This window comes from Poecilia reticulata, chromosome 1 (genome assembly GCF_904066995.2).
Source record: "Poecilia reticulata chromosome 1, P_reticulata-male-v2, whole genome shotgun sequence".
Taxonomy (NCBI): Eukaryota; Metazoa; Chordata; class Actinopteri; order Cyprinodontiformes; family Poeciliidae; genus Poecilia; species Poecilia reticulata.
Window position 1 is genome coordinate 12,895,760 of NC_088830.1, and position 24,300 is coordinate 12,920,059.

The 24,300-nt window shown below is 39.2% G+C and overlaps 1 protein-coding gene across 1 annotated transcript; it reads left to right on the top strand.

The window, feature by feature from the left end:
* The first annotated feature begins 400 nt into the window (after nucleotides 1–400).
* On the top strand, nucleotides 401–24,143 carry LOC103465109 (uncharacterized). The gene is made up of 2 exons (XM_008409682.3): nucleotides 401–677; nucleotides 21,153–24,143. The coding sequence occupies exons 1-2, from the start codon at nucleotides 635–637 to the stop codon at nucleotides 22,460–22,462; spliced, it is 1,353 nt and encodes a 450-aa protein (XP_008407904.1). The 5' UTR covers nucleotides 401–634; the 3' UTR covers nucleotides 22,463–24,143.
* Nucleotides 24,144–24,300: the final 157 nt, after the last annotated feature.

The following is a 24,300-nucleotide window of genomic DNA, read 5'->3' on the forward strand; positions in this document are numbered from 1 at the left end:
ATTTGCTGTATAGGACACAAAATACAGTTGATATAAGAATTAGAGGAATAGACAGGAGGGAGGAGATCATTCTAAATACAATAAGAACCGGTCATACTTTTTTGAAAGGGGGACGTCTTACTGGTTTATTGGTGTGTAGTACCACAGAGAGGATAGAACACGTTTTTATTAGTTACAGAAAATATGACGGTCAAAGAATATCATTGATTGTGGAAATAGGTTTTAATAAAGATTTGAAATTTGAAAATATGATTGTTGCAAGGAGCTCCATATTGTTCCGATAAATTGTAATGAACGGAAAGATTTTTCGTTTCTTTTTTTAAATACTGGAGAATTTGAGGAAATGTAGTAAGTAGTAACATCCAATAGATGGCAGTAGTGCAACATTGATGGGTGCAAGATCCTTTTAAAAACTAAGGAAGAAGAACACAGTGAATTTGAGGAAGAGCAACGTGCTTCGTTGAGTTTGGATGGAAACTGAACTGTATCTGCTCAGTAATTGCTAAAAGAGCATCATAGGAGGAGGCAACAACAAAGACGGGGAGGCAGCAGCTCAAATGGTGGTAGAGACCTGCTGTCGGAGACATTTCTGAAGAAGCTTAAAAGGGACAAAGAAAATAACCTGCGACAGATCATGGAGGCTGTTTTCAACCAGAAGGTTCTGCTAAACGGATTAGGTTTGTATGTTTTCATGACAGTTGCAGTTGAGGAACATTTTAAGACAACTAATAGATCAGTTACCTAAAACTCAAATTTAGCCAGTGGACATTTTAAACGAGCGACGTCCGCCATGGATTAGCATTGTTATGGTAAGTAGCACTTCAAGAGAGCAGAAGAAATCTTGTTTTTTTTAACAATAACAATATTTGTTGTTAATCAGTTGCTAAGAGATGAACACGTTTTCTGGTAGCAAAGTGCCTTGGGTTGCCGCCCGTCCCGTAATTTTCTGTTAAATGTGATTTGTTCCGTATTCTACAAATGTGAATGTGTAATAATAAAAAAGTGGTGACCGAGTTACTGTTTGACTCACGGTGTTGATGTTGCGATATAGAGCTTTGGAGCTGACGTCACTGCGTATGACGTTTGTGTCTCTCGGCGCCATCTTTGGAGTCCACAGACCAAAACAAACAAGTCAGAACACCGGTGTTTTCATTGTGTTACCGACCACAGTGAAGTTGTTTTCAAGTTGGATAATGGATATCCGGCGCTCCGCGGAGTAAGGGGCGTTCAGCTCAAGGTTGATCCGATTTATGAACGCTAATTTCGGCCAGCTGTTCTTTACCGCTCCCTCCTCAAGCGCTCAGAGTTTCACATAGGGACCGTCAATTTTCCGAACCAAACAGTCCTGTAAATAAATGCCTTGTGGTATTAATGCTATTACATGAGGCGCACTATCCTTTATTCAAATTTTAAGCCATATTCAATAATTTAAATATTAAATGTTTTCTTCAATAGCTTCCAAATCGTGTCCCCCATTACCTCAAAATCTGTGAAATTGTTCTACTAGACTGTATAGATGAGGCACACTCATCTTTTATTACATTTTAACACCTTTTATATATATATTTTAGCAATTTCTGTAGTCAAAATTTAGTATTTTCCTTCCAATAGTTTCTAGGTCATGCCAGCTATTAACTCAAAACAGTGTGAAATTATTCTACTAAACTATATAGATTAGGCATATTTTTATTCCATTTTGACCCTTTTTAAAAAAAAATGTAACTAAAAAATTATATTTAAAAAAGTATTTTTGAAAAATGTTCATAAAATGTATTACCTCAGATGATCATCACTTGTTACCTGTAATGTTTAATTACATAAAATTCTAGGACAGGATTTATTTCATTACATGTTCACTTACCTGAAATATGTTAAATGCAAGAAATATTTATTAAAGTGTGATCCATTTCATAAAATTTGTCACCTTTATTATTTAATTACACGTTACATGTTTAAAGATGGGCTCTTTAATCTGGTTTGTGTCATGATGTGGCGGTGGACACAAACGCAGCAGGCAGTGGATGTACTTTATGAAGATGTTATTTTTAATGAACTAAACAAACTAACTAAATCCAAAATCCAGGGAAAACAAGGAAATCCAAAACACAATGAAACAGGAGACATGAGGGATAACAAACGTAACGACTGGCAAGGTGGTGAGCAGGATAACAAGCTGGACTGGTGAGTTGTGACTGAAAAAGAGGAGCTTAAGTTGTGGGAAATTAGCCTAAATGAGAAGAGTGATAGCAGGTGTGAGTAATTTAGCACAGGAGCTGCTGAGGGAAGGGGGGGAAGGTGGCACAGGGAAACCAAGGAGATCTGCTGGGAACACAAACGGGGAACTGAAAAATACTTCTAATACAAAAGACACTAAGAGTAAAGAAAACCTGATGAACTAGGAGAGAAAGTTATGAGGGAAACCATAACCGAACCTAAATAGAAACTAGGCTGATCTAACAACAATAAGAACTAAGGAACACAGAGCAAGAGAAACTAGACAATCTAAACAAAGATATTTCTTTGTTTAGAAATATCTAAACAAAGAATGACTAAAGAAAGATACAGTCTCAGACATGGAAGAATAACTGAACCTATGGTGATCAAATTAAGAAATAAACATTACCAGAAACCCTGCAGGGAGGCTGATATAAGAAATAACTGGAAGGATAAAATAGAATTAAACTATAGTCATTAAAGAAGGCTTGACATGGACTCAGACAAACAAGGAAAAGCAATAATATAATTCTAATAACTACACTAAATACCTCTAATAATATCAAAAGGACCATGAAGGGCTAAACTAAAGTGAATTAAAACATGAAGCTAAATAAAATGAAAAGCAAAACAAACCCAAAAACCCAGTGTCCTGACAGATGTCTGATTATAATTGTTTACTTTAATCACATAAAATATTTATTTAAAAATATAATCTTTCATGATTATTACCTGAAATATTTTAAATATCAATTTTTTACTTAAAATGTGATTCATTTCTTCACCTGTTTACATGCAACTTGAAGTGCTTGAATCAAACAATTCATGAATGTTTAATACATGAAATTATTAAATGAGAGAAAACAGCCACTTCCAACTGTATTTCAACACAAATGGTTCATGTTCAGAGTCTGCAGCCTTGCTGATCTTCTCTCGTGGGATTTCTTCCTCAGCCTCTCCAACTTGCTGTTCTTCTATTGCCTCCACTACTGTGTTTTCATTATTTACATTTTACATGTCCACTGACAAAACTCGGACCATGCTACATAAACAAAATCATAGCCAAAAAAATATGACGCAACACCAACAAAGCAAATTTAGACACTCACCAGAATGGAAATGTTTGGAGCAAACTTGTAGATATCTGGGGATGTTGGAGAACGTAATATCAGGTCGCCTCAACCGCTGACACCCAGGACATTTGTTTTCTTTTCGTTAGCTCCAATAGCTTAGCCTCCTCGCGTTGTTTCCAAGCAGGAAAATAGTGTAACGAAAGTCCGTTTTCCATCTTTTTACCGTTTCAGTCGTGTGATCGGACATTACAGACAATAACGCAGCAAGTTTGTACCATAGCTAAATTATTTTTAAGTAACTTGGATTAAAAAAAATTGCGAGACTTGTTTTTGTCGGTTAAGTTTAACAGAGAGGACCCCAAAGATGGCGCTGATGTCCCTCCGTCTACAGCAGTGACGTCACTCTCCGAAGCTCTACTGTGCCCAACTGCTTTCTGGGTAACAGACCAACCGACACGCTGCCGCCGTGTACATTTAAATGGACTGGTCCCTTATTTTAGTTTCTGAAAGGTGGCAACCCAAAAAGTGCCAAAAAGTAAACATCTGACTTTTACTTTTGCAAAATTTACCAATTAAATTTCTTGTGTCTAAACAGAGTATTTCAAAAGAATTTATGTTGTATAAACAATAATTAATTTGGTGTTGAGATGAGCGCTTTTTTCTGGTGGCGAACTGCTCCGTAGTATAAATCAGACTTTTGCCGATAAAAGTGTGCTCTGAGACACCGCGGGGTTTAAAATCTTTCGGATATTTTTTCAGTATTTTTGTGTTTGTTGCTGCACACACACAAAAAAATTATTGGTGGTATTTATATGAAAACTAGAAAATTTTTGAAGAAATTTAATCGGGGCCTGCCAAAGTGTGCCCGTCGTTTGAACCCAGCGTTCTGATACTAAAAATTAGCATCAATGCTAAAGTAAACTACAATGTACTCAATAGCATGTGGAGAGTCACAAGCATATTGCGTAACAATATGAGGAAGAGCAACGTGCTTCGTTGAGTTTGGATGAAAACTCAGCGAAGTTGAGTTTTCATCCAAACTCAACTTTGTATACATATCAATGTATATTGGTATACATTGATATGCAATGTATATCAATATATATTGTATATCAATTGTATATTGATATACAATATATATTGTATATCAATATATGTATATTAATATACATATATTGAATGTATATTGATATACATTCAATATCTTAAAATAATTGTATAAGCTAAAATTAGCCAAAATGCTAATTGTTGCTCAAAAAACATAAGATTTCTTCTGCTCTTTTGAAATACTACTTAACTTACAATAAGTACTACTCAACAAGAATTGTGCAGTTATGTTTTTCTGTAAAGTGAAAGTTTTTCATTTTTTGTCATTGTTTTATAATATATTTACCACCAGACATTCAATACAAAAGCAAAAGTCAGATTTATACTACGCAGCAGTTCGTCACCAGAAAAGAGTGCTCATCTCAACACCAAATTAATTACTGTTTATAAAACATAAACTCTTTTGAAATACTCTGTTTAGACTAGAGGATGTGCTGATCAGGTTTTTTTCCTGCCGATACCGGTCACCCAGGAGGGCTGATCACTGATACCGATCACATAATTATAATTTTTTTAATCATAAGCACTACGGTTACATTATGTGGAAAACGGAACCATGAACTCACCTTAATTTACATAAAAGCTTCAAAATGGCTTTTTCCAAGAAAAAAAAACAAAACGGGCATTGTGCAAATTGTACTGCTATCGGTAATACTATCTTTAACAGATGACTGAAAACGTATGAAGGCTCTGAAGAGGCTAAATAATGCAAAAGGTCAAAATGAAACCTCTCAACATTGCCAAAAGATTCAAGTATAAAACTTAACATTCAAAGGCAAATACAGGTTCCATTACAATAAACAATCCAGAGTTAATGAATGAAAACTTCCTGATAGCATGGCGGCTAGCTGATTACTGCTAGTTCTGTTTGGCTGTTTCTGACTGAGCGGAGTAATTATGCAGAGCAGGGAGGAGATCAATTATTTTTTCAGAGATTATCTGTCTCATGTTAGGACAACGAAAGTTTTAATACGCATGTAAAATGTATTTTTTTTAGGTTAGATGCTGTAGCTTTAAGCAGGGGTGTGAGAGTCACTACCAGGTGGAGCAGAAGCGGTGCTCAGGGATAAAGATTGGCTCGAAGGGCTGGGTCGGTCGGGCTGGGGTGCGAAGCGGGGCTGGGCGCGTGCCGCGGCTGGGGGAGCAGCCGCCCCGTCACCCCCGCCCCCAAACCCCCCGCCGCCGCGGAGGGGCCGCGCTCGCCGCGAGGCGGCGGTAAATATTACTACCTGTAGCGCGTAACAGCGGTTCAACAGCGAGAGCAGAACCAGCGTCTTGCACCGCAGCTCGATGACTTAAATTATTTTGCGGGTTATTTGTTTAGCTTTCTGACTGTCGTGCTAATCCGGGTGAGTGTTTGTAGCTGTGCGCTGCTTTACCTGCTATCTGATCGTTTACTGCAGTGAGACTCAATGTAGCCAAACTCCGTCAAGTATGGCATTGTTCTTATGCCATATTAGATTCGTCGTGTAGATGCATTTTGACGTGCTTCACCCCACTTGCTTCAATTTTCCGCCGCAACACGCAAACTTCCCCATTCACTCAGTGCGTTATAGTTCCACATCGCTTAGGATTTGTTGCTGCGCGCTTGCGCAGTGTGAAGGAAAGAGGAGACCAGCTGCACAGGCAGGCAGAGAAATGAAAAGCAGTTGATCGGTTTGTGTGATCGGCAACAAGAGACCGTGATCGTCGATCACCGATAATACACTTTTTCACGGAAATCGTCCGATTATGATCGGTGGCCGATCGATCGGCACATCTCTAGTTTAGACACAAGAAATTTAGTTGGTAAATTTTGCAAAAGTAAAAGTTAGATGTTTACTTTGTTGCACTTTGCCACCAGAAAATGTGTTCATCTCTTAGCAACTGATTAACAACAAATATTGTTATTGTTCAAAGAACATAAGAATTCTTCTGCTCTTTTGAAGTGCTACTCACCATAGCAATGCAATGCTTCCTATTGCAATCCCATAGGAATTGCTTCCTATTGCAATTCCTATGCATTGCAATAGGAATTGCATGACAAGGAATGCATTGCAATTCCTTGTCATGCATAACAAGGAATGCATTGCATTGTCATGAGCTCATGACAAGCTTGTTATAACAAGCTTGTTATGAGCTTGTCATGACAAGCTTGTTATAACAAGCTCATGACAAGTTTGTTATAACAAGCTCATCATGAGCTTGTTATGTTATGACAAGCTTGTTATGCTTATCATGAAGCATAACAAGCTTCATGACAAGCTTGTTATGAAGCTTGTCATAACAAGCTAAGGTTATGACAAGCTTCATAACCTTAGCTTGTCATGAAGCGTCATTTAGTAAATAATGACAATTTAATGCAAAGTTGGCACTTTTAATGGACTTTCAATGCAACTTTTAGTGCAACTTTACATTAAAAGTGTCATTTACCGAAGTCATAGACATTCATAAAGACTCGTTCATGTCAGTCTTATTCACACCCCGTCAAATAAAGTGTTACCAAAGACTGTGTCTATTTAAAAAGTGTCTCCAACAGTTAGCAAGCAAGAGACAAAGGTAAATTTAAAAGACACCAATTAGCCTAGTCACTTTTTTCCCCGAAAGGTAGGAAAAACCGGAGCACCCGGAGAAAACCTATGCATCCCATTTAAAAAGTGTATCGTAGAAAGGAACACAATGTTCAGTACAGGTAGGGATACAAATAATTAATTAATGAGTTAATCTAAAGTTGATTAGATTAACATTATGGTTATGGCCAAACTGAACCCTTGGCCGTCTCCCGGTGGGACATGCCTGAAACACCTCGCCAGGGAGGCATCCAGGAGGCACCCTAACCAGATTTTCCGGCTCAATAACCTGGCCTTAGATTTGGAGGCACTGATCCTCATCCCGGCCACTTCGCACTCGGCTGCGAATCGCTCCAGTGAGAGCTGTAGATCATGACTTGATGAAGGCAGTAGAACCATATCTTCTGCAAAAAGCAGAGATGCGATCTTAAGGCCACCAAATCGGATCCCCTCAACACCTTGGCTGTGCCTAAAAATTCTGTCAATAAAAATATTGAATAGAATTAGTGGCAAAGAGCAGCCTTGGCGGAGTCCAACTCTCACTGGAAACGAGCCCGAGTTGCTGCCAGGAATGAGGATCAGACTCTGATACTGGTCGTACAGGAAGCTCAGGATCAGATCACCAAGGTCCCCCACCTTCAGCTGCCATCCTTTTGATACTGCAACCTAAAGCTCCATGGGTTAAAGCCCAGCTCCATGATCACAAACGCACCTCATATTGAATTGCTGCGCTTAATTGCCATTGAGGGAAATTTACTGTGCTCTACTGAGGCCCTCCTGCCAGGTTGCTCGCTAATGTTTCTCTGCTGAGCTTCTGTGGAAAAAACCCTCCTGCCTGCCGATGTAAAAGGCCACATTTCAGGCTTACTTTTGCTAGGCGGTGTTGGCTTCAGCTGGTTTGTGTTGTGAGGTGTTCTGAGGTTGTCTTGAAACACTGGCTCCAACTTGCCTTCACGCTGAAGCAGAATTCTTTGATTACTTGTCGATGGTGGTCTGGGTGGCTGGAAGGTTTTTTTCTGGATCAGTGGTAGAACTGTGACTTTTTGATCGTTGGTTTGTGTTTCATCTTTTGGTCCTTCCAAAGCAATATCATCTTCACCCTGAGTCTCCTTGCTTTTTATTAATTTCTTCAAATTCTCATGTTGCATCCTCTCATTCATATACAAATCTGTCACCTTACGCACTTGGTCATTGGCTTTTATAATGTCATCTAGATACCTCGGCCTGTATTCAAGTAGTAAGTCTAATTGATTTTTTAGGTATGTATTTTCTGTCTCCAGGTTTAAAATATGATATTCTGTGTGAGGTGAACTTTTCTTTGCAGCAGCAGCTGCAGCCGCTCTCTGTCGTCTCGTCTTGGAGGTCTCACCTTTATACTTCTTGACTTTACTCACATTGTGTTGTTTTTTCTTCAGATGTGTTAATGTCCTCTTTTGGTGTTTTTGCACAGCTAATACACCTGTAGATGAATTTATTCTTGCTTTAAACGGTTGCTTAGTGGCTTCCTCCATTGGATTTTTTAGAAGTTTTTTCTCAACACTTTTATTTTCCTTCTCTGCCTCTTTCAATTGCTTTTCCAGAGTTTTTACCTTGCCCTCAAGACGTCTGTACTTGTCATTTTCTCTCAAAATCTCTTTATTCTTCATGCTGATTTCGTCAGTCTTTCGGGAGATTGTAAACTCAAGTTTCTTCACTTCACTTTGGTGGTTTTCAACCTTCACTTTATATGCTTTGATTTCAGACATAATTTGCCTTTTTTCTGCCTCAGTCTTCTCAATCAGTAGTTTTGAGTCCCTCTTGCGGTTTTTTAAAGAGGTCTGAAGCTCTTTGACTTTATTTTTGTTGTCTTTTACCTCAGACAACTGAGTCCTGTGGGAACTCCGGTTCTCTACCTCGTGTTTTAACTTTGGTATTTTCTGACTTTCCAGGTTTTTCTTGAGGGAGCAGTTTAGCTCTTTGGTGATTGAATTAATTTTCTTATTTAAAAGCTCAATTTGTTCATGAGCTTTTTCCAAATCCTCCTGCAGTGGGTTCTGCTCAATCAGTAATGCATCTGTCAATATGCATTACTGATTATTGACAGTAATATTCTGTCAATATTTTTATTGACAGAATTTTTAGGCACAGCCAAGGTGTTGAGGGGATCCGATTTGGTGGCCTTAAGATCGCATCTCTGCTTTTTGCAGAAGATGTGGTCCTACTGCCTTCATCAAGTCATGATCTACAGATCTCACTGGAGCGATTCGCAGCTGAGTTTGAAGTGGCCGGGATGAGGATCAGTGCCTCCAAATCTAAGGCCATGTTCTTGAGCTGAAAAATCTGGTTAGGGTGCCTCCTGGACGCCTCCCTGGTGAGGTGTTTCAGGCATGTCCCACCAGGAGACGGCCAAGGGGAAGACCCAGGACACACTGGAGGGACTACGTTGACTTTACTCACCTTGTGTTGTTTTTTCTTCAGATCTGTTAATGTCCTCTTTTGGTGTTTTTGCACAGCTAATACACCTGTAGATGAATTTATCGTTGCTTTAGACGGTTGCTTAGTGGCTTCCTCCATTGGATTTTTTGGAAGTTTTTTCTCAACACTTTTATTTTCCTTCTCTGCCTCTTTCAATTGCTTTTCCAGAGCTTTTACCTTGCCCTCAAGACGTCTGTACTTGTCATTTTCTCTCAAAATCTCTTTATTCTTCATGCTGATTTCGTCAGTCTTTCGGGAGATTGTAAACTCAAGTTTCTTCACTTCACTTTGGTGGTTTTCAACCTTCACTTTATCGCACACAATGCATGTTTTCTCCCAATCTATGGAAGAACGGTACCTGATGGGGAAACGTGAATCCACGTGCCTTCAAGTAGAACTTTTTTTTTAAACACATGTGCACTTAAAGACAGGAGGGCCGAGCTCAAATTGTGACACCGCACCTACTAATGGCACTTCCGGTGGCAGGTGTCATTAGGCGCCACAAGTGTCACTGTTTTCGGGGGCTAGCTGTCAGTGTTGTCGCTGACTTCGACATACTTCGGCATCTCATACTGGCACTTCCTCTGACACCTGCCATTATGCCCCACAAGTGCCACTGTTTTCGGGGCTAGCTGTCGGTGTTGTCGCTGACTTCGCCATACTTCGGCATCTCATACTGGCACTTCCTCTGACACCTGCCATTATGCCCCACAAGTGCCACTGTTTTCGGGGCTAGCTGTCAGTGTTGTCGCTGACTTCGGCATACTTCGGCATCTCATACTGGCACTTCCTCTGACACCTGTATTAAGAGAGGAAAAATTATTCTAAAACTTTAAAAACCTTTTGACTCGTTATATCCTCTCTATGCCCGGATTCAGAAAATGCTGTGTGCAAGGACTGAGATCACACAGAGATGACAGCGTCACAATAATCAGCATTTATTCAAGACAGATGCATGCTATCACCAGAAAAGCACATCACAAAACATCAGAAACCTCAGAGCACAAACAACACATGAATTTACCTGAGAAAAGGAAAAAGACAAACAGACAGCAAAGACGTCTTTGGAGAATTGCAAGCGCAAATCTGATTTGTTACTCTGTGTGGAAAGTTTTATCTCCCTTTCTTTAATTTATTCAAATAAGGCGTATCTTTGCTCATCCAACCAGGACCTGTCTCTGACCCTCTCTCTACAGCCATTTGCTCCCATTGTCTAAGGAGAGCTTCTCCAAACTCCTGCTGGTTTATGTCTTTCACAGATCAGTGTGAAAAGCTGGAACTTCCTACTGATTGTTTCCCAGACAGACAAAGGGCAGATCAGAGATCTTGGCAAACAATCTGCCTTAACTACAGGTAAAATAAAGATCAATAGGCCAGAATAAGTTATACATTTTAAAACTATAGTTAGGCTATTTCAATCAAGTCGTGTTAAATTTCAAAACTAGCTTATTTTAAATATATTTTCTTAACAAACCCTCTTTTAATCTCTTCAAAGAGATTACACTCTAAAATATTAATTTAAAATATAGTATGAAAACGTATAAGCCCAAATTCAGAAACACCATCTTATAGCTGAAAAATTCCACCCGGTTTTTAGTAGGCAACCTTCTACATAACATTTGTTGTTAAAATGTTGGAATATTCATTGCACATAAAATCAAACCAAGTCAGACAGAAAAATCATATAAAAATTCAAATCCTAAAATAAATGTTCAAAATTGTCTAACCCAGAGTCATGTCTTAATAGAAAGATGATTTAAAATGCACAAATTTATCAATGTTTAACAGAAACTTTACCATAAATCTTAATGTTATGATTTTTTTAGAAAAGTCAATCCAGTATTCCTGATGTAAATAGGACGATACACAAATATTTGTCCAAGATTATCCATGAAATGAATGAGCAAGTTAGACACACAATATACTGCATATAAAAGACTTACAATCTATGAATAAACCTTGATTAGTTTTGTACACATTCTTTTTTCAAACATATCTTCATTTTGTGTCTCTGTGTTCCTTGATGCTTCTTGAAGTAAAAATGAATTCGTTGTTACGTCATAGGTGAAAGATGATAATTTTGTAACAGGAGAAACAACAAATATAATCCTCTGGTCTCCAGTAGCTCATTTTCCTCAGTTTTGAACTCAGGCTCATCACCTGAGTAACCGATGCTCCCCATTTTGGTGAGTTTAACAAAGGGGTCATTTCCTTTTCTCCAGTTTTGATGACAGAATTCCTGATGAGCATCTGGGTGTGAGGTCGTCCTCCAGCCAGGGCTGAAGATCCCCAGTTTTTCACCAAGTTGTGGTCCTTTTGATGTTCAATGGGGTCATCAGCTGGTCGAAGTACTGGAGCAGAGTCCATCACCCTATCTAGAGCTCCTTAATGTATTTAAAATAAAATAAGTCATTCCTTCCGATTTGAATTAATGTTTTATTTGTACTGATTTGTTAATTAATATTCTAATCATTCTTTATTGTTTTAAGTCATATATTGTTCTTATCAAATCTTATTTTAATAGTTTATTTTATTATCAGTAAGGGAGAGATTTTGTAGTAACTTTTAGTTTTATTTTTTATAACTTCATTCAGATTATAATTCCATTCCTTATATTAACTCTCCTGTAATTTTCCTTGTATATTATAACTCAGTAAATTTAGCATTTTAAAAAGCTGCTCCTTTAAAGCTGTATTTTGTCAATATTTTGACCATCTTTTTATATAAGGCCTACATGAGGAATTAATGTTTCCCATCGTTTTTAACCCAAAACTTAACTATATTTTAGAAGCAGTTCCATAATTGTCAAATTTAAATTTCCAATTTAGACCAATTTGAATAATATTTTTTGTCTTTTTAAAACCTTAAATAATGATCAGCCTGTTTTACAAAAATAAAGTTAACCACGTCACTAAATATCAAAAATGACTTATGTTATTCTAATCAGTTTTAAATCCCAAAATTTCACCCATTTTTACCTTTGTTCCATTTATTCTTTTGAAAACCTATTCATGAAATATTTGAATAGTAAATTACCCTTTTATATTGTTTATCAGTTATCAATATATTTTCAATTTTTTTGGGGAGAAGATTAATACAACTAAATTTATTAAATGATGTAAATTTTTAGTTTCAGACATTCCTGGATTGGTTAAACAACTTATTTTAAACCATATGAAGAGAGATGCAATAATGTAACAATCACTTTCCCTGTTTTAGGAAACACTGTTTTATATAAACTATTTGACAGGTAATATTAGTAAGTTTAGTGTATTCGATTTATAAATTTTATTTAATATTTCCCTCTTTATTCTATAACAGAACAAATGTTCTGTCATAGAATATTATAAGAGTCCTATACAAGTTAAGTAGGTGGAATCTGCTATCACTGTTAACTTCAGCATTATGTAACACAGCTGGATGCAATTCAAACATGGTGTCCCAGATGCCATAACAGCCATTTGCTCCCATTGTCTAAGGAGAGCTTCTCCAAACTCCTGCTGGTTTATGTCTTTCACATAAACCAGCAGGAGTTAATTAATCAAAAAAATTTAAATTTGGTGTATAATTTAAGAAAGTAAGACAGAACTTGGTCTTTAGCTCAGTACGTCCAACAGACACCCCTCAGTCCACTTTAGCATTCTAAATTAAAATTTCAAATTTAGTTAAACTCTAGTTTTTACTGAATGATAGTCACTGTTATAGGAACCAAATAAAATTGAAATCATCTACCTTTGTAATTGAAGCGTATGGAATCCAGATATTACTTTAAGAAAAAAACATAAAAGTATAACGGCTATTTCCTTTCCCATTCTTATCAGACTGCAACGGGAAAAACACATCAGGATATTGGGGAGAGACAGAATGAATCGTAAAAAGGTCTGACACCAGGAGATGAGGCGTCGTTAACACTGTAGCGTCAAACCACAGGGATTCAGGACGTGAAGACAGGAGACCGTGGGTGCTATACATAAATTAAGGAGAAAAAAAATAAAAAATGGCATCACACGATACAAAAATTCAAAAAGAACCAATTTACCACGACCAAGTTTTGTTGGCATCCCTCTTGTCTCCAACCTGCAGACTGACGGAAACTTCAGAAGCGGGCATCTGGTACTTGGGTCACATGATCAGAAGTGAGAAATCCGGGATCAATCGTGCGAACACACAACAGAACCACTGCTTAGAGCATGCCCCAGTCCTTTATCTGCCATAAGATATCCAGAGTAGCAGTCAGTTCTGGAGTACAGACACATCTGGACATTGAATGCAGTCTGTTAGATGAACCTAGGTCAGCCTTTCGTGTCGACAGAGCAGGATGTAGCAACACAGCAGATCAGTCATTGACTCCAACCCCCGTCTGGCTTCGGACAGACGAGATTGTCTTTTGTGGAACACGACTCCCTGCTGATTCCTGGCCGTAGAAGACCCTCACAGCTGTTGCCTGAGTCCCTTTTGGTTCCAGCCAGGTGTGAAAGATAACACCGAACGCAGACATCTGTTGCCAGGCCTTGGAAGCAACGCTTTGCCTTGAGATGACTACAGGAAAACAGTTCTTTCTTCACTGACCTTAATTGTTCGACGGCTTTTGGCTTTCATAGAGCAGTCCAACAGAAGATGGGCATTGTTTTAGCAGTGGCCTGATGTGGAACTCAGAAAGATCCCTGATAGTCACGTCCTCCCATGATGTCTGAGTTTCAAAAGACCCAGCCCCCCAAGATTGCCATCAGTCACAGGCAGGAGCTCTGGCAGAGAAAAAATAATACAAAGTAATTTAAAAAATCCACAAAAATGTATGCAACATTTCGCTTACTTTAACTACTATAAATAAAATGTAATTTTATCTTGTGATGCATCTTCCCGTGTGGCTTTTGGATTTGTTGTTGATGTCATAGCAGAAACGGCCAACTGCTTCAAATCCTGAACTTCAAAAAATCAAATGGAAATGTGTTAAATGATACACCATCAGATGTGCCAGAATTAAAGTATTTTATGAATGTAATATCTAATACCAAAACATCCTTATTGTCCTACGCTTCAAGACAAAGTGCAACATTTAGATTTGAATAAAATTATTACTGTTATACTGAGATTTTTCAAAGCAACTTCTATGTTATTTTAAATGTCAGAAGGCATTCACATGTTATTTGAATGTCGTAGCAGTTTTAACCAAAGTTTTCCTCAAAATTAACAATTTACACCCAACTGTAACAGCACAATTAAAGAATCAGCAGTGATGCAGAAATCCATCAACAATATCAAAGAAATAAACATGAAATGGATGTTGTTTGAACCTGTTCAATTTTAGATTATCAATTTTAATTTAGTAAGAAGCTTCTACGTCAGAGACACCATATTGTGTCAAACAGGAAGGCAATATAAAAGCTCTTTACCCAAGTAAACTCATAATTCACTGTTGTCAAGTGAAAAAGTCAAAATTATTGATCAACTAATTCACAATTAGCCATTATCTATAAATTGATCAATTTAATTTAGGGTCTATTTTCCCTTCTCCCCTGTTGATATAATAAAACCATAATTTTGAAAACAATTATGAATCTATGTTACCGTTTTATAATTTGCAGAAAAACCAAACCATTGTGAGAAGTTCCACCATTTCTCCAATTATCCGTCTAATGTTCAAAATAGACTGAAATGTTTCAAATTTCAAAGTTCTATCAGTAAGATCTTATCTTTATAAACACCCTTGTGTTTTCCTTATTTCAAAAAGAAAAATAATTTATAGGTGGAAAACCAAATTTGAGGAATTGTCCCCATAATACTAAAATTTCAACACGTCCAATTAGTTACCAATGTGTCACCTAAAACAACAGTTAATTCAGTCAATACATGAGTGTGTTAGTAATAAAACACCATAGTAGATGAGACAGTCTGTCAATCACTAAATTTTCAGGTTTAAGCCAAAGCTCAAGTTTTGTTGCTCCTATTGCATTGTATTAATTCTACTGTACAAGCAGAGGATTCCACCTAAATTCAGATTGTGATACCAAAATATGTAATCATTATCAACTTAAAACTGTCCGTAAAGTAGTAGTGAAAGTTAATTTCAGTACAACCTATGCCAGATCTTATTTTTCTAAAATAAGAAAAAATATCACAGCTACTCACTCAAATGACGTCATATTTACACAGCGCTTGTAAAAACCCATGAAAGGCTCCTGACCTCCATTCACTCTCAATCACACGCAAGCAGACTCTTTCACACCTTATTGTCAGAAAATGCAGAATGTAACCCCAGAAACAGTGGGCAAACATATTAAGTTGTCAAATGTCCCACAGCAACTGAAAGAGTCTCATGTTCACCTGTAATTCGTTCGTCACACTCCAACATGTGAAATAAAGATATCTGTTAAACATAAAGTTAGAACTTCCCAATTTGTACTGATTCCATCTTCCAAACACATATTTCCCCAGATTCGAAACCAAAATCCATCCTGTTCAAAGTTTTAAACACAATTTTTATAACATCATACCTGAAAGAAACATAATTATCTGAAATCAAATTAACATACGTCCACACAAAATGCATCATCGTGTGCGGAGAATCGCCTAATAGAAAAATGTATGCATTAGTCAACATTTCCTGATTTATCTGTAGGAAAAGCAGGAAAGAAACACAATTAAGGTTATAGATGATTAGAAGAGGTACTCGCCCCCTGTTATCTTCCTGCGAAGTGAAAAAGAAAAAATATACATAGAGAAAGAAAACAAAATGTTATCACACACAGCGGCGCAGAACGGCACACAGAACATGAAACTTACGCAGCGCACGGTAGCAAAGAAACAGCAGCTTCAAAAAGCATGACCAAGATGGGACACACAAAAGCAGCTGCGCACACAAAGAAACACGGAGGCGCCAACACACAGAACGGCCGACATGACGCACAATGATACAAAAACTGCAAACTCATTCAGACGAAAGAAATCCCTACGGACACCGGTGTCAGAAAATAAAAAAAATATGTGGGCCTCACTCCCTGTCCTTTCGTAACGCTACTCGTCACAGGTGGATTTCACACCGAATTTAGTTCCAGTCTTTTCCGAGTCGAGTGCAGAACTCGAGGTGGACTGACCCTTCAATTTAACGTACGCTTCGAACCACAACCCCAAACACAACGAAGCAGTACAACCTGTGCCAGATCCGAATAACACTCAGCCAAGAACATGTCCCTTAAGAGAGGATCAAACTCTCAGGCTGATACAAGCCTGTTCCTACAATAACCGCACCAATCCATGAGAGCTACAGGCCCAGCCTGATCCAGAAGCTGCGCCTCGACAACTGGGGGTTAGGCCAACAATCACAGTGGTACAAAATAAAAGTCCTATATGCTAAGATCCAATAAGAAGAAAAATTACACAATCGTTTCTCTGCAATCAAACCAAAGATCCGGTCGAAGCCACAAACCAGTGCGTCAAAGAGAAATCAAACTCACATCAGGAGACGCACCTGTATCGTGATCCAACACGGAGCTCAAAGTCGCTCACTTGCGGTCCCAGCTCCAATCACACAGCACTGTTCAGAACCGGACGAGTCCCCAATTATTAAGAGAGGAAAAATTATTCTAAAACTTTAAAAACCTTTTGACTCGTTATATCCTCTCTATGCCCGGATTCAGAAAATGCTGTGTGCAAGGACTGAGATCACACAGAGATGACAGCGTCACAATAATCAGCATTTATTCAAGACAGATGCATGCTATCACCAGAAAAGCACATCACAAAACATCAGAAACCTCAGAGCACAAACAACACATGAATTTACCTGAGAAAAGGAAAAAGACAAACAGACAGCAAAGACGTCTTTGGAGAATTGCAAGCGCAAATCTGATTTGTTACTCTGTGTGGAAAGTTTTATCTCCCTTTCTTTAATTTATTCAAATAAGGCGTATCTTTGCTCATCCAACCAGGACCTGTCTCTGACCCTCTCTCTACAGCCATTTGCTCCCATTGTCTAAGGAGAGCTTCTCCAAACTCCTGCTGGTTTATGTCTTTCACAGATCAGTGTGAAAAGCTGGAACTTCCTACTGATTGTTTCCCAGACAGACAAAGGGCAGATCAGAGATCTTGGCAAACAATCTGCCTTAACTACAGGTAAAATAAAGATCAATAGGCCAGAATAAGTTATACATTTTAAAACTATAGTTAGGCTATTTCAATCAAGTCGTGTTAAATTTCAAAACTAGCTTATTTTAAATATATTTTCTTAACACCTGCCATTATGCCCCACAAGTGCCACTGTTTTCGGGGCTAGCTGTCGGTGTTGTCGCTGACTTCGCCATACTTCGGCATCTCATACTGGCACTTCCTCTGACACCTGCCATTATGCCCCACAAGTGCCACTGTTTTCGGGGCTAGCTGTCGGTGTTGTCGCTGACTTCGCCATACTTCGGCATCTCATACTGGCACTTCCTCTGACACCTGCCATTATGCCCCACAAGTGCCACTGTTTTCGGGGCTAGCTGTCAGTGTTGTCGCTGACTTCGGCATACTTCGGCATCTCATACTGGCACTTCCTCTGACACCTGCCATTATGCCCCACAAGTGCCACTGTTTTCGGGGCTAGCTGTCGGTGTTGTCGCTGACTTCGCCATACTTCGGCATCTCATACTGGCACTTCCTCTGACACCTGCCATTATGCCCCACAAGTGCCACTGTTTTCGGGGCTAGCTGTCAGTGTTGTCGCTGACTTCGGCATACTTCGGCATCTCATACTGGCACTTCCTCTGACACCTGCCATTATGCCCCACAAGTGCCACTGTTTTCGGGGCTAGCTGTCAGTGTTGTCGCTGACTTCGGCATCTCATACTGGCACTTCCTCTGACACCTGCCATTATGCCCCACAAGTGCCACTGTTTTCGGGGCTAGCTGTCAGTGTTGTCGCTGACTTCGGCATCTCATACTGGCACTTCCTCTGACACCTGCCATTATGCCCCACAAGTGCCACTGTTTTCGGGGCTAGCTGTCGGTGTTGTCGCTGACTTCGCCATACTTCGGCATCTCATACTGGCACTTCCTCTGACACCTGCCATTATGCCCCACAAGTGCCACTGTTTTCGGGGCTAGCTGTCAGTGTTGTCGCTGACTTCGGCATACTTCGGCATCTCATACTGGCACTTCCTCTGACACCTGCCATTATGACCCACAAGTGCCACTGTTTTCAATGGTAATTGTATTGGTTAATTATCCGTATAACACCTTGAATATTTTTGGCTTAATTTAATTGAAGGAAGAAAAATTTGAAGGTGGTTTAACTTGAAAATGAAAGTCCTGCTGCCTTGAAAATGCTATTGAAGTGCATTTTATAGTTCAGATTTTAGATTCCACTAGTGTTTTCTTGAATTATAAAGTCATTTATATTAAATCTGACACAGAAGCTGTCACCAAAGAATATTCTATTCCTATTCTATTGTTTTCCCCACTAAGCATATTTAAATATGCTGATCTATGTATAATACAATTTAAAAAATACTTTAAAAATACAATTGTTTATAAATGTAGCTGTTTATATAAGGTTTCCAGTAACAAAACAGAGTGTTATGAAAGATTAAATGCGCAAATACGTCATTGTGCCTGCCAAACGTTTAACACTGAGTGGAGTGGTCGACCGCTCTAAGATGGCCGCCCTAAATCTCATCAGCGAAAATAGTCGAGAGCGGTCCAGGAGGCGTGGGAGGTACCAGTATGAGGTCGCGGCAACCTTTGGAAGGTGCTGAAGTCAGCGACAACACTGACAGCTAGCCCCGAAAACAGTGGCACTTGTGGCACATAATGGCAGGTGTCAGAGGAAGTGCCAGTATGAGATGCCCAAGTCAGCCGAAGTCAGTGACAACACTGACAGCTAGCCCCGAAAACAGTGGCACTTGTGGCACATAATGGCAGGTGTCAGAGGAAGTGCCAGTATGAGATGCCGAAGTCAGCAACAACACTGACAGATAGCCACGAAAACAGTGGCACTTGTGGCACATAATGGCAGGTGTCAGAGGAAGTGCCAGTATGAGATGCCTAAGTCAGCCGAAGTCAGTGACAACACTGACAGTTAGCCCCGAAAACAGTGGCACTTGTGGCACATAATGGCAGGTGTCAGAGGAAGTGCCAGTATGAGATGCCGAAGTCAGCCGAAGTCAGTGACAACACTGACAGCTAGCCCCGAAAACAGTGGTACTTGTGGCACATAATGGCAGGTGTCAGAGGAAGTGCCAGTATGAGATGCCGAAGTCAGCAACAACACTGACAGCTAGCCCCGAAAACAGTGGCACTTCTGGCACATAATGGCAGGTGTCAGAGGAAGTGCCAGTATGAGATGCCGAAGTCAGCAACAACACTGACAGCTAGCCCCGAAAACAGTGGCACTTGTGGCACATAATGGCAGGTGTCAGAGGAAGTGCCAGTATGAGATGCCGAAGTCAGTGACAACACTGACAGCTAGCCCCGAAAACAATGGCACTTGTGGTGCCTAATGACACCTTCCACCGGAAGTGCCATTAGTAGGTGTGGTGTCACGATTTGCGCCTACTGTTTCTCCTTAAAGAACCTAGCACCAACTAGTGGCGTGTCGAGAGCATTAAATGTTTTCGATGTGTGCCGTTACTCTGTAAACAAAGATTGTAATTAGAACGTTTTCATGTAAATGATCCAACAAAAACGGAATTTTTGTTTCGTTTTTGTTGGATTATTGTCGTGTAAACGGCCCCTCAGACAGATTCTTTGGAAAAAATAAAAATAAAAAAATCCTATCTTTATGAGGCACCAAATCTCGTTTTTTGCAATTTTGTCGCTCTTTTAACTCCAAATCCCTCTAAAAATAGTAGCTCCCTTCTCAGGATCAAGCTGAACGTTTTATTACCACTTTCGTGGGGGTGCACGCAGCAATACGAGCTGCAGGGTGACGGAAGAAGAATATATACGTTTAAAGAAACGCCTTATTGGGTGTAAAACAGTAGGTTCCTGCCATGCATTGCATAGGCAGGCCCCAAAAGGCTTTTAAACGCATCAGACCAGTTTTAAATTAGGGAAAAGGACCAAACCACAGATCCAGACGTGATCTTGTTTTGTTGACTTGAAATTATACTGTTCATCTACTAACACAAAAATGTGTAGATTTTTGTTGTATTGTAGTTATGTGTAGATGAATGAGAGAGCAGAATCTGCTCAGATTTTAGATGAACTGGTAGGAGCATCAAACAAAGGCAGATGTTTGTATTGGAGTGTCCAATCAGGACCACTTTATTGAACCAGAAATTAAACAATGTGTGTTCAATTTAACAAACTACAAATCATCGCAAAATATATCAGAATTCTATCAATATGTTCACACAAAATGACTTGAAACTAGATTCCCCAAGATAAAATGGAAGATTCACAATGGGTCTGTGATTAGAATTTTGGAGTCAATGTTGGCTTTTTTCCCTAATTTTTCCCATTTTAAGACATTTTTTCCACATAGAAACAAGTAAAAATGTATTTCGTGTCACTGAAAACAATTCTTTACAGGTGTTATTGAGACAAAAAGAGCCTCAATGGGAAAACAGAAATGGTTTCGTCATATAGTTGTTGTGAAGGGTTGATAAAATGTTACCATAAATAGTCAGAATTCTTACTGCAATATAAAGGATACAGAAATTATTTAATTAAATTTAGCCAAGTCATTTAAATACATCTTTATTGAAGTAGTTCAGTCCAGGCTGCAGTCCAAATACTTTCTAATATGCATAATGTGTTTCCATGTTCGCTACAGATTCTAAGCAGATGCTGATGGTTAAAGAAGAAACTCCTGAAGACCACAGATCTGTTGCTGAGCTGCATGACCCAAAGCCCCAGCAGATAAAGGAGGAGCAGGAAGAAATTTGTATCAGTCTGGGGGGAGAGCAGCTCAATAAGGATATTGATGCCAGGTTTCCAGTCTCTTCTACTCCGATAAAGAGTGAGGATGACAAACAGTTCATTGTGCTCTCACAGAATCTTTATAAAGACGAAATTAAAGACAGAGATTTTCCAAAAGAATTCAGTGGGGGAGAAGAATCCATCAAAATAGAAAACTGTGGAGATGGTTATATTTCCTTAAAGATTGAAGATGCTGAGAAGGATGAAGAGGACAATGAGGTAAACCAGTCTACTTCTGAGTTAGATTCTGGACTGAAAACTGAGAACTTGGACAATGACTGGAAGGAGAGAAGAGCTCCAAAGTCAGATGGAAACATTAACAAACCTTGCAGCTCCTCTGAGTTTCCTGAACAATTTGTTCACTGTTGCCCCATTCAGAAAGATGTGCCACATTCAGAAATGAGATCTTCAACCACCGTGGGTAATGAATGTTTTACAGAGAAGAAAAATGTGGACTCAAAAAGTAAGATTCAGACAGGAGTGAAGTTGAGCTGCAAATACTGTGGTAAAACATTTTCTGGAAAATACACTTTAAACACACATGAGAGAATCCACACAGGGCAGAAACCTTTCTGTTGTGATCTCTGTGGACAAAGATTTAACCAAAAATCAACTTTAAACAGACACATGAGAAACCACACTGGACAGAAACCTTTCTGCTGTGATTTTTGTGAACAAAAATTTAGCCAAAAATCACATTTAATCAGGCACATGAGAAACCACACTGGACAGAAACCTTTTTGTTGTGACTTTTGTGGACAAAGATTTAGCCAAAAATCACATTTAAGCAGACATATGAGGAACCACACTGGACAGAAACCATTTGGCTGTGATTTATGTGGACACAAATTTGGTGAAAAATCAAACTTAAACATACACATGAGAATCCACACAGGACAGAAACCTTTCTGTTGTGATATATGTGGACAAAACTTTGCTGCAAAATCTAATTTAATCACGCACACGAGAAGCCACACAGGACAGAAACCTTTCTATTGTGATCTCTGTGGGCAAAAATTTAGCCGAAAATCACATTTAAAAACGCACATGAGAATTCACACTGGACAGAAACCTTTCTGTTGTGATCTCTGTGGACAAAGATTTAACCAAAAATCTAATTTAAACACACACATGAGAATCCATACCAAAGGAAAAAATGTGTAGCTATGAATACTCAAACTGCACGTCTCCAGTTGCGAAACATTTGCGTGTTGTCATTAAAGTCAAGAGTTTTTTCTCTTTGGTTTCAGTATTTCTCTAGCGGTTTATTTTTCTATTTTATTTCTTAAACGATTCGATTTAATAATAGAATTTATTTGAGAAATTTATTTTAGATATAAAAACAACACGGGCTGCACAGTGGCGCAGTTGGTAGAGCTGTTGCCTTGCAGCAAGAAGGTTCTGGGTTCAATTCCCGGACATGCAACATGCAAACTCCCATGCATGGAGCTTGCATGTTCTCCCTGTGCATGCGTGGGTTTTCTCCGGGTACTCCGGTTTCCTCCCGCAGTCCAAAAAAAAGCATGACTGTTAGGTTAATTGGCCTCTCCAAATTGTCTGGTTGTTTATCCTTGCAAAGTAGTTGTTTATCCATGTAAACATGGTTGTTTATCCTGTGTGTCTCTGTGTTGCCCTGCGACAGACTGGCAACCTGTCCAGGATGAACCCCGCCTCTTGTTAGCTGGAGATAGGCACCAGCAACCCTCCCGACCCCAATAAGGGACAAGGGTGTAAAGAAAATGGATGGATGGATGGTAGAAACAACAGTAATACTGTAACAATATTGCAGGCTGTTTAGATTTTAGAAATTTTAATAAAATATTGTCACACGAACGTCACCACGTTGTTCAAGCTGCAATGCATTTTGGGTAAATGACGTCTATAGGTCCAACTGCACTAGCTCCGTCCAGCCAAAACAGTGATGACTAACGTCATTAAGCCTTTTTAATTTGAACCGGAGCACATTCAAATCCATGGGAATGTAGAAATCACAAGAGGTAATAAAAACGACGAGAAACAAACGGATGAAGAGGACAGAATTGGCTGTAGGAGCTGGTGTTTCACTGTTGTTGCCAGGTTCATCTTCATAAATGAAACAATGAATGATGCATACCTCTGGTCGGTCTGCATGATCCTGTAAGTACTTCTAACAGCTGTTTAGGGTTGGTCGGATCGGTGGTTTCATATTCAGTACTGGCAGCAGTATAGCTCCATTAGCATTTCAAAGAGCTTCCAGCTCTGTCTGTCTCAGCACGGTATTTATTTTTAGCTTGCAAAGGTAATGATCACCTGTTAGAGCCTTTGTCAGTTTTGCTCTTGCAAATAACTGAATGTCCTCTGGAGAGAAATGTTGAGGGCATAAATGTAGGTTCTTCGGAAGTTGCTGTCTCCAACTATGCTCTTCTTTTTTTCATGTGGTAAATAATCACCTTTCCTGCGCACATTTAGTTCCTTATTGGACATTCATGTCAACTTTTCTGGCCGGTATTTTTTAATAGGTCTGAAGATCTGACCTGTAACAAAAGAAAATCTGTTAAATTGTATAATATGATGGTAAATTAACATCAGTTTAGTTCCTAATGTCAGCACTATTTAAGAGAACCCATGATATGGTAAACTAGAACATCTTTGTGCAACATAGTGCCAACTACTGTTCAGGAATGGTCCAGTGCTGTGTTATGTTAATCATCTGGGGGTGGTACTTGGGGATCCAATAACAGTGTGCCTCCAACCCACTCTAGGTCCCCCGCTGTCTCCAGCACTACCTTGGGCCGATTTCCTTGTAATTTGGTTGTATTGACCTAGGCTGCAGTTTGTAATAAAATCTTTGCCTTTTTCAACCAAAGTCCACCCTGTAGAGCCTTATTCCTGAACCATCACCTCACCAACCCCTTGAAGACACTGACGGAATACACCACACAAGCTTCCAAACTTCTGTCTCACAGAGCACACTTCCCCTGTACTGTCCCCACTCAGCTCCTTCAGACTAGCTAGCAGCAGCT